This window comes from Cuculus canorus, chromosome 1 (assembly GCF_017976375.1).
Source record: "Cuculus canorus isolate bCucCan1 chromosome 1, bCucCan1.pri, whole genome shotgun sequence".
Lineage (NCBI taxonomy): Eukaryota > Metazoa > Chordata > Aves > Cuculiformes > Cuculidae > Cuculus > Cuculus canorus.
The window spans coordinates 196,612,681-196,622,636 of record NC_071401.1 but is presented as its reverse complement, the minus strand read 5'-3'; the positions used below and the strand labels follow the sequence as shown (position 1 = coordinate 196,622,636).

The window sequence follows — 9,956 nt, the reverse complement described above, 5'->3', positions numbered from 1 at the left end:
GATTAAAACACCAGAGCTATCAAGAAGCATTATGAGTTCTTTGCTGCAATTCCATGAAAGATGCAAATGATTCCATTTGGCTTTTCTTGCAGCCTGTGGAAGCATTTATTTCACCATTGGTCTCAGGAAGGCTCACACAGAGCACTGAGTGCTCCATTAATCTTCCTTTCACAGACTTACTGGGGAAAAGATGAAGCAAAATGAAATAGCTTGTCTCTATCTCTGCACTTCAAACCAGTATAAATCTCATTTAACAGCCTCAGGATTTATCTTTTAGATCATCTTTGAGACTCTACAACGCTAAAAAATCTGGTTTTGAATAAAAAAATCATTCAAGACTAGCAAACCATTACTTTGCATCTGTATTTTATTCTTTCTGGTGTGGCTTTTAACTAGAGGAAGACAGATCTTGAAGGGCTGAGAATCTGGATAGGACAAGATATTTCAAGATTAAGTGTAGAATATACCAACAACTTTCTCTTAGCAGCACCCAAATACATAATCTCTTGTAAAAGTGTATTAAACCCTGAGAGCATTCAAGTACAAGCTTAATAGACAACAGAAAAGCAACAGTAGCTACCTCCCTCCAGCCCCAGCTCTGTTCACACCCCTGGGGAGCGCTCCCTCTCTCCTTTCCAAGAGAATCAGGGTGACGCTGGCCTATTTCTTTTTGCCAAGTAGCTCTTTATTCCTGACTGTACAGATCTGGCAGGCTGGAGAAAAACCTTAAACAAGTATTATCTCCAGCTGTAACTTGTCCCTTAGATGTAGCAGGCAGCTCAGAACCTTAAAAGCTCAGAAATACTTTAAACTTCACATTAAAGTACAGAAAAGGGCACAATTCTTTCCTTAAATATTTATAAAATCAGGCTGCCTGGGCCTCTAATATGCAGACATTGAACAGCTTCATCTGGGAAAGGAGTAAGTGGCTGAGCAATTGCACATACCTCACTGTATCTCCCCATGATTAGAGCTCCAGGTGACAAAAACATGCAAGAACATACCAAAACCCAACTTTAGGTCACATCACTCTCCATCTTCAAATGTCAGACACAGCTGTGAAGTTTAGCACAGAGTACTTTCTTTAAACCTTCCCAGAATACCAGTCTAATACACCTCACTGACTAAAAACACCTTGAAATTGTTCTTTTTGTCTCGGCAGATTATATAGTTGACTTTCTTCCATCTCGTAAACAGAAGGCCAAGGACTGAGAATTTTCTAAAGAATTTAATTATAAGTAGAAAAACAAGGTAAACTAATGACATTCAAGCCAAACCAACATAACTTGGCTAAGAAATAGACTATCAGACTCTACAAACAAGTTCAGAATTTGATGAAATGTACTCAAACGTGCAGTACATAACAACTGCATTTCTTGAAGTATAAAGGATTAAAATCACATTTTTGTAAAAGATTAAAAATAGTAGAAAGATGATCGTTAGAAACTGGACGTGATGAATCACCCATGCAGACTTACAGATATCTTAAGACACAAGACACAGGACAAAATCACACCTTCAACATACGCTCAAATAACATTTGCTACAATAAAGTCACTGACTATAATTTGGATATGCCTTTTCTGGTTCTTGGTAGTCAGCACAATATTCTTAATCATGCAGCTGAAAACTTCTGTTTTTTTTTAATTATTTTAATCAACAAATAATTCTTATTAAAGAAATACAAGCTTTGGCAATTTACATCAAGTGAAAGTTAGCACTATTCTCATTGGAAAACTATCTTTAAAAACCAAGCTTTAGATGAAAGTTACACAAAGTATTTTATAGAATCAAAGCAGGAATAGCTTCATCTTTGATTTAACCTACAAAAAAAATCCTGGCATACAGGACAAGTATTAGCCTTTTTCAATCAAAACTATGTAACCTTCCCAGAATGACTTGGTGTCATAGGATTTTTAGAATGGATTTCACAGGTTTTTTATCACATCGCAAGCCAATCAATACATCGAAATAGAGGAATATCTTCCATTACCACAATAATAATGATAATCTTACATTACATGCAGACATCTGTATGTTATCTGCAAAAGAAATTAAAGATTAACACATTCTGCAGGATCTAAGGTACCCAACTCCTCAGACATCTAATTTCTCTCAGTGGAGGGACAGAAAAGGGGAGAAAATAAAGTCAGCTAGGAATATATAGCTCTGTGGAGCTGCAGAGACTTCCACAGACAATGCATTTGGTCTTAAAACATCTTTTGTTCTATTGCAATTAAAAACAAAGCCCAATTTCAAGTAGCACATTCTGATCAGTACAACCTTGCACACATACATCTTTCTTCTGCAACAGCTGCTCTAAATTTCCTTTCAGAACTGACACACTGCACTACTACAGAACTACATGGGTGGTGAAACACTGGAATACATTACCAGGACAGGTGGTAGATACCTCAGTATCCAAAATGGGAGATTTAGATCACTTAAAGAATCACTTTGTCATGAATCCTGACTTAGTATTCTGCCAACTATGTCAATTTTTTGCAAACTGATTTTTTTACATGGCTTTGATCTAACAGCAATTTAGGTTTTATTAACAGTTTGATGTAGATCACAAGACTAAATTATGTGATTTTAACAGCATATAAATCATTAGCCAATTTAACAAAGTGGTTTAATGGAATTTGTTATCAAAACAGAGACTTAAAAGATTAAAGAATGGCAAGGTTCACACAAGACTTACCACAAGGTTAAATCAAATCACACAAAGATACACATACAGATATACACACATAGATACATGGAAATCCAGACACAGATTAACATGGTAAAACTTCCCTCCTCTCCAGTTCAGCACACTACTTACTTCTAATGTGTCAGTAGTCCTCAACGGATGATTGTTGAGCCTCGAAAAGTCTGATCTTGCCCTTCTCCTTTGGCAGTTCTTGTAGAGGACAATCTTTGAATTCTTGTAAAATCTTAGTTCTTGGTTGGCTTTTGTTATTGGACAATCCTCACAAAATCTACTGACAGGTGTCCCAGCTCGTGGGGGAGATGCTGGTCATAGCCCACCGCGATCCAGCAGAGCTCAAAGAGTCTCACTTAAGATCAAAAGTTGATTGACTTTGGTCAGTATTTGTCCATTCTGGCCACAATTTGTGTTAGGTCATTCCGGTATTTCCCACCAGCTCTACAATTCCACTACATTTCAGACTGTACAGTTCTGGTACCATCGCGCTGGGGCTATAATTCAGTCAGCAGAAGTTCCAGGGCTGTCAGGGAGTGACTGAAAGTCGCTGGTTACTACCTTTGTTAGGCACCAGGAATTTCAAGTGCAGTCAAGGGATGCCTCATTGCTCCAACTCACTGCACTAGTAAAAAGGCCGGGACACAACGGGAATTTTCTCCCACAACACACATGCCTTACCCCGAGATCGCAGAGTGGCCTGGGTTGGGTGCTGCACCACCACACCCATTCCTGGAAACATTCAACATTACGTTGGATGGGGTTCTGAGCAAACTCACTTAGCTGAATGCCCCTGCTCACTGCAGAGGGGCTGGACCAGATGACCTTTAAAGTTCCCAGCTCTAACTGTTCTATGATTCTGTATTTCCACACTATGGGCTCAACTATTTCCTCCCTAAAATCCAGAAGGGTGAATGACCAAAAGTGGTATAACATTATACTATCCGATATGGCTCTCAACCCATTGATTGCACGTCAAAAAAAATTTGAATCATGCCTTACTCCTAGCAAATTATTATTAAAATAAAACCACACAATAACCCTGATGTCTGCTGTGTCTGGTTAACAGTAATAAAGCTTTCCCACTACCACAAAAAGCAAACTACACGTATAGTAAACCAACCAGAAATGCTTTATCTGGAACCATGATCGACTCTAAATTTGAAAAGCACTGCTCCTGAATATGCTATGGATAAAATGTGCAATAAATGTATTTTAACTCAGTCATTTTTAAATACAGCATACTTTCATTACCTGGAAACATACCTGATTGAAATTCTGCTCCTAGCTTCCTCTATGTTGAGACAGCTTCTTTGCAAGAATTCCAGAGACAAAGCTGGAAATAGTTTTCTTGCACCTATGCAACTGAATTCAGTATTCCTGTTCTTCAGAGTCCAAAAACCCTACATTTTTTGCAAAAACTACAGACACTGACATAGCAAATGACTGGTAATTAATTTACTGAACAAAATGTGTCCTTTAGATTTCCAGTTCCTCTTGCACCAGTCTCATCTTCCTCATTCGTAGCCTGTGAATGCACTCTCTCAGAGGCTATGAATTATTCAAGAACAAACTGCTTTCAGCCTCTGCTTGCATCTTCTATGCTTTTTCAAAATAACAATAATGATAATAATGGATTTGAAGTTTACAGCCCTGGTTTTACTCTTTAAACAACAGGCTATTAGATACAGCAATATGAAGTTTAATAACTTTAAGAGACATCCACACAACAGGATAGCCAGTACCTTGGAAGGGTTTCCTTTTTGCTTGATTTAGAACATAAACTTATCATCATAGTAGTATCATCATAGTATATCAGGGCTGGAAGGGACCTTAAAGATCACGTAGTTCCAACCCCCCTGCCATGGGCAGAGACTTCCCACTAGATCAGGCTGCCCAAGGCCCCATCCAGCCTGGCCCTGAACACCTCCAGGAATGGGGCAGCCACAACATCCCTGGGCAACCTGTGCCAGTGCCTCACCACCCTCATAGTGAAGAAATTCTTCCTAATGTCCAGTCTAAATCTGCCCCTCTCCAGTTTATACACATTCCCCCTGGTCCTATCCCCACAAGCCTTTATGAATAGTCCCTCTCCAGCTTTCCTGTAGGCCCCCTTCAGGCACTGGAAGGTCGCTATAAGATCTCCTATGAGCCTTCTCCAGGTTGAACAAGCCCAACTCTCTCAGCCTGTCCTTGTAGGGAAGGTGCTCCAGCCCTCCCATCATCTTTGCAGACCTCCTTTGGACCTGTTCCAAAAGCTCCATATCCTTCTTATGTTGAGGATTCCAGAACTGGACACAGTATTCCAGATAAGGTCTCACAAGAGAGGAATAGAGGGGCAGAATCACTTCCCTCGCCCTGCTGGCCACGCTTCTTTTGATGCAGCCCAGGATACGGTTGGCCTTCTGGGCTGCGAGCGCACATTGCCGGCTCATGTCAAGCTTCTCATCGACCAGCACACCCAAGTCCTTCTCTGTAGGGCCACTCTCAAGCACGTCATCCCCCATCATGTACTGAAAGCTGGGATTGTCCTGACCTGGGTGCAGGACCTTACACTTGGCCTTGTTGAGCCTCATGAGGTTTTCACAGGCCCATTTCTCCAGTCCGTCCAGGTCCCTCTGGATGACATCCTATCCTTCCAGTGTGGCAACTACACCACTCAGCTTGGTGTCATCTGCAAACTTGCTGAGGGTGCACTCAATCTCGCAGTCAATATCATTGATAAAGATATTGAACAGCACTGGTCCCAGTAGACCTCTGAGGGACACCACTCATCACAGATCTCCATGTGGATTTTCAGCCATTGACCACTACTCTTTGAATATGACCATCCAACCAATTTCTTATCCACCTTACCGTCCACCCATCAAATACATATCTCTCCAATTTAGAAAGGATATTGTAGGGGACTGTGTCAAAGTCTCTAGAGAAGTCTAGATAGATCACTTCTTTTGCTTTACCTGTGTCCACTACTGTGGTTACCCCATCATAGAAAGCCACCAAATTGGTCAATTATCTTCTAATTGTTCCCAATCTAAATGCATACTAGCCCTCATGCTGTTCAGCATGCTGCTGGCTGATGTCTTTTGCCCCTTAAGGTTTCATGCTGAAATTAAATCATGATGCTGCTAATTGCATACCCAGAAGCAAAAACTGCAATCCAGTAAATGCAATGCTGTTCCCATGCTATAATGGGAATCCTGTTTTAGTTACTAATAAGTTACTGCATTTTACATGAGACTTCCTCCAAATTCAATAGGTAGCATCATGAAGCCAATTATCAAATTTTTTAAACCACACTTCCTCATAGTTAAGTCCTTTAAAAGCAGACGTGTGTTTAATGACAGTTGTGTTTTACCCAGACTTTCAACCACAGACAACATGCTCTCATGACCACCATAACGTTGTATTTCCCTAAATATACTAAATTCAAGATACTTAAAATAATCTGAAGGAATGCCTAAGCTAGTAGAGGGATATTCCTTATGTAAGGGTAGAAAAAGCAGTTTGTCTAGATACTTTGCATAAAGAAATTAGTGGAATGGAGAATTGTAAGAAAACGCTGCTGAGGGACAAAGCTTGTCGTCCTCAAACAGTGGTGGACTTGCAGGATTTCCTCCACTTTCTGCAACGCTCTCAGATTGAGAGGCAGCATGTTGACAGAGTTGGGAGTGGAACCTTATTACAACTGCAGTGAAAACCGAGTGTGTGGCTCCCACTATTGCACGTACATCTTCTCATAGCTGTTCCTAGAGCCATGGCCTAGGCTGACAACTTTCATCTCAGGACAAAGATTGATCAACTAGTACACACCGATAAGGAAATATACCTGATGTCCACTCATCAAGTTAGAAAAGACAAGCTGATATGCCTGGACTAGCAAGCAAAAGTATTTCACAATTTTCTTCTGTGCAAGATGTAAATGCTTCAGAAAACACCAGTTATAAAATTCCACAATTCTCCAACTGAAGGTGCTACAAACAACGGCACAGGAAAATTTTTTAGGAATTAATCAATAATCAATTTACACTCACTTTCATTTTACTGTTTCTTGCATAAAGTTTTTGAATTTACTCTTGGCTTCATATCTTCTCATTTTTACTACCTAGTTATGTCCACAGGATGGGTGCAAAAAGATTTCCGTCAGCGCATTTAATGAAAAACATTTCTTTCAAGCAAGGCACAAAATTTAGATTTATTTATGTAATTTGAGTAATCCCAATTTTTGTTTCACATTAAGTACAAAAACCAACTTGAACGTAGGTGTAAATACAAGTTCCACAAAGAAGTTTGATGAGATTTAAAATCACTTACGTTTCCAGACCTGTAAAGCACAATTAAAAGCAGCCCAGGATATACAGATTGCTTACCATAAGTGCTGAAAGAGCTCAATGTATGAATATATTTAACAACCTCCAGTAATAAGTTACCTCCTTTCTAATCTTTCATTAGAAACACATTTAGCAATTCTGTACCTAACAAAGGCTTTGAAGTATAAAAGAATGAGAAGTGCAGCTAACCTTTACTCAAGCTATCTGAGGCCTAAATGAAACACACAATTAAAAATTAAATAACAGAACAAGGACTTAAATATATTGGTTGTACGTTTCTAAGAACAGAAATGTTAAGATAATATAGAAAAATAGCAACAAGTTCAAAGACTTATTTACTTCTCAAAACTTATGGTGTACTGTAGCTGCCTGGAATATTTTAACCATTACAGAAAATCATATTTCCAAGTTTGGTACGTTCATACTTTCTAGATGACATACATTTAAGACAACCACCCATGAACTTATTTACAAATAGAAGCTTATTCATTTTAAAATCTGTATAAAAAAATCAGTTTTGGCACTACCCATAAGGCAATGGATTATATGTACCTAAGATAGCAAATCACATAATGAAAGCATAACCTGAAGAAAATCATATTCTTTAACGTATTAAAGAGACTGTGTAACTTATAATTATAATTAAAGAGGAAATCAAAGAATCAGTATTTGTAAGTCAATAAAACACCCAATCCAAAATACTGAAGATTCTTTTCACACGCAACAGGAAATTGCTGTAACTTGTGAAGACGCTGTGCTATATCTTGTGTAAGTCTGATATTTCTATGGGTATTAAATTATCAAATGACTCTTATTACCAGAAAATAGCAAAAAGTTGAAGGACAACATGATTTTACTTAAGTAAGCAGAAAATACATCACTCTGAAGTCCAGTCTTCTTTAATGGTCTATCGCAAAAAACCCAAATGTAATTTTGTCATTCACACCACTGAGTAAAGACCACAGTTTCAAACTGTTTATTGATATGAATGGTTATAGCAACTTCCTTTTTGCATTTCCATCAGCTTCAATGATAGCTGAACATTAAAATTCAATTTCTCAGTGTTGCCATATTTGCACTGCAAGGAGTGCAAGCCCAGATCTCGTAAACTGTGGATTTCATTTAAATTTAAAAAATAATCTTTGCATTTATTTTAAATTTATAAAAAGATTTTTTTTTCAAAGCTTAAGGCAAAAGCAAGTTTTATTGGTTATGTTTCCTTAAATCTGAGCAGATGTACGAGGCTGTTTAAATATCAAAAAAGCTAACGTCATATACAGCATAATCAACAAAAGTAAAGAATAAGGCAGCATGCACCCTTAAGATGAGAAGAAAATTTCATTTTACAAGATGTTTAAATAATCCAAATGCAAAAATGTGCCTGTCTCCTCTAAGCGTATCTTCATAAAACATGGAAATTTTAGAGGACATCAAGTTACTAAAATATTCCGTTCAATGTTTATACAAATACATTACTACAATTATAAGTTTACATACAATCAACTGACATCTCTGTGTTAACTAATTACTTAAATTTACAAGACAAAACATAAATAAAGCTGTTAAAACAGGCAAGTACAGTACAGATCTATCAATCAGCATAATGTATTTCCTATTTCTTTCACCTTGAAAAGAATCAGATTAGAATTGTGCGAAGTCGTTTTCCATACCTAGAAATAAAATAAAAGAGAATTAAGTATATCTATTCAGGTTTTACACAGCATGGGCGTATTCCAAATGCCAAGTCCTGTTTTCAGGCATGTAATTTACCATTTAACAGCCTTTTGTCTGTTCTCAGAAGAGGCCACAATCTTTAAGGTTATTTTTAATAATGACATCAGTTACAGCATCAAAAACAAACTGCACATTTTTTGTGTCTGTGGCACATGTGAAGTGAGTGTAGATTTCCTTCGTGTCTTTTCTCTTGTTCAGATCTTCAAACTGACACTGAATGTAAGCAGCTGCTTCTTCATAAGTGTTTGATCCTAGAAGAAAATTGCTCAGTAAACAGGTTGCCAACTCAGGAAAAACAAGACGTATACTAAGTCTCTGAAGGAAGTGGTTCATCCCAAATACTTAAGCTAAACCTGAAGAGGGGTAACACCACAGCCACTGGTTTAGGACACAATGAATAAATCATGAAGGAAACCTTTTGGACACATTTTTAGGAACAAAAGCTAAGGACCCATTTCAATTCCAGCTGCATTAAGAGTCTTTCCATTCGGTTCAGTGGCAGAAGGACAAATAATTCCCGAGATTAGGATATTGTTTCCTTCATTCACGTTACTCACTTTCAATTTTATGTTTTTAACAGGTTTTGATTTCTCTCAATTAAAGACATTTGGCATACAGGGACGTGATTTAGAGATAGCCAGCATGGCTTCACCAAGGGCAAGTCCTGTATGACCAATCCAGTGGCCTTCTATGATGGGGTAACCACAGCAGTGGACACAGGAATGCCAACGCATGTGACTTGTCTGGACTTCTGTAAAGCCTTTGACACAGTCCCCCACAATGTCCTTCTCTCTAAATTGGAGAGGTATGGATTTGATGGGTGGACAGTACGGTGGATAAGACACTGGCTGGATGGTCGTATTCAAGGAGTAGTGGTCAATGGCTTTCAGTCCAGATGGAGATCAATGACTAGTGGTGTCCTTCAGGGGTCCTAGTGGGATCAGTGCTGTTTAATACCTTCATCAATGATACAGACAGTGAGACCAAGTGCACCCTCAGCAAGTCTGCAGATGACATCAAGCTGAGTGGTGTGGTTGCCAAACCAGAAGGACTGGATTTCCTCCAGAAGAACCTGAACAGGTTGGAGAAGGGGCTTGTGTGAATCTCACTATGTTTAACAATGACAAGTGCAAGGCTGTACACCTTGGTCAGTCGGGGCAATCCCCAATTTTAACATAGGAAGG

General features: G+C 38.6%; 1 protein-coding gene across 3 annotated transcripts in view; it reads right to left on the bottom strand.

Annotated features, from left to right (window-relative positions):
* Positions 1–1,525: 1,525 nt before the first annotated feature.
* The window catches only part of LOC104066031 (guanine nucleotide-binding protein G(i) subunit alpha-1), a 40,106-nt gene continuing 31,675 nt past the window's right edge, over positions 1,526–9,956 (bottom strand). The window contains exons 8-9 of one of the 3 annotated variants that reach the window (XM_009568575.2): positions 8,809–9,023; positions 1,534–8,708 (exon numbers count right to left, since the gene is read on the bottom strand). In XM_009568575.2, coding sequence (XP_009566870.1) covers positions 8,833–9,023 — 191 coding nt within the window. In that variant the 3' untranslated portion in view covers positions 1,534–8,708; positions 8,809–8,832. Of the gene's footprint in view, positions 9,024–9,956 lie in introns of all 3 variants that reach the window. The other 2 variants (XM_054057471.1, XM_009568574.2) reach the window with 2 other exon arrangements.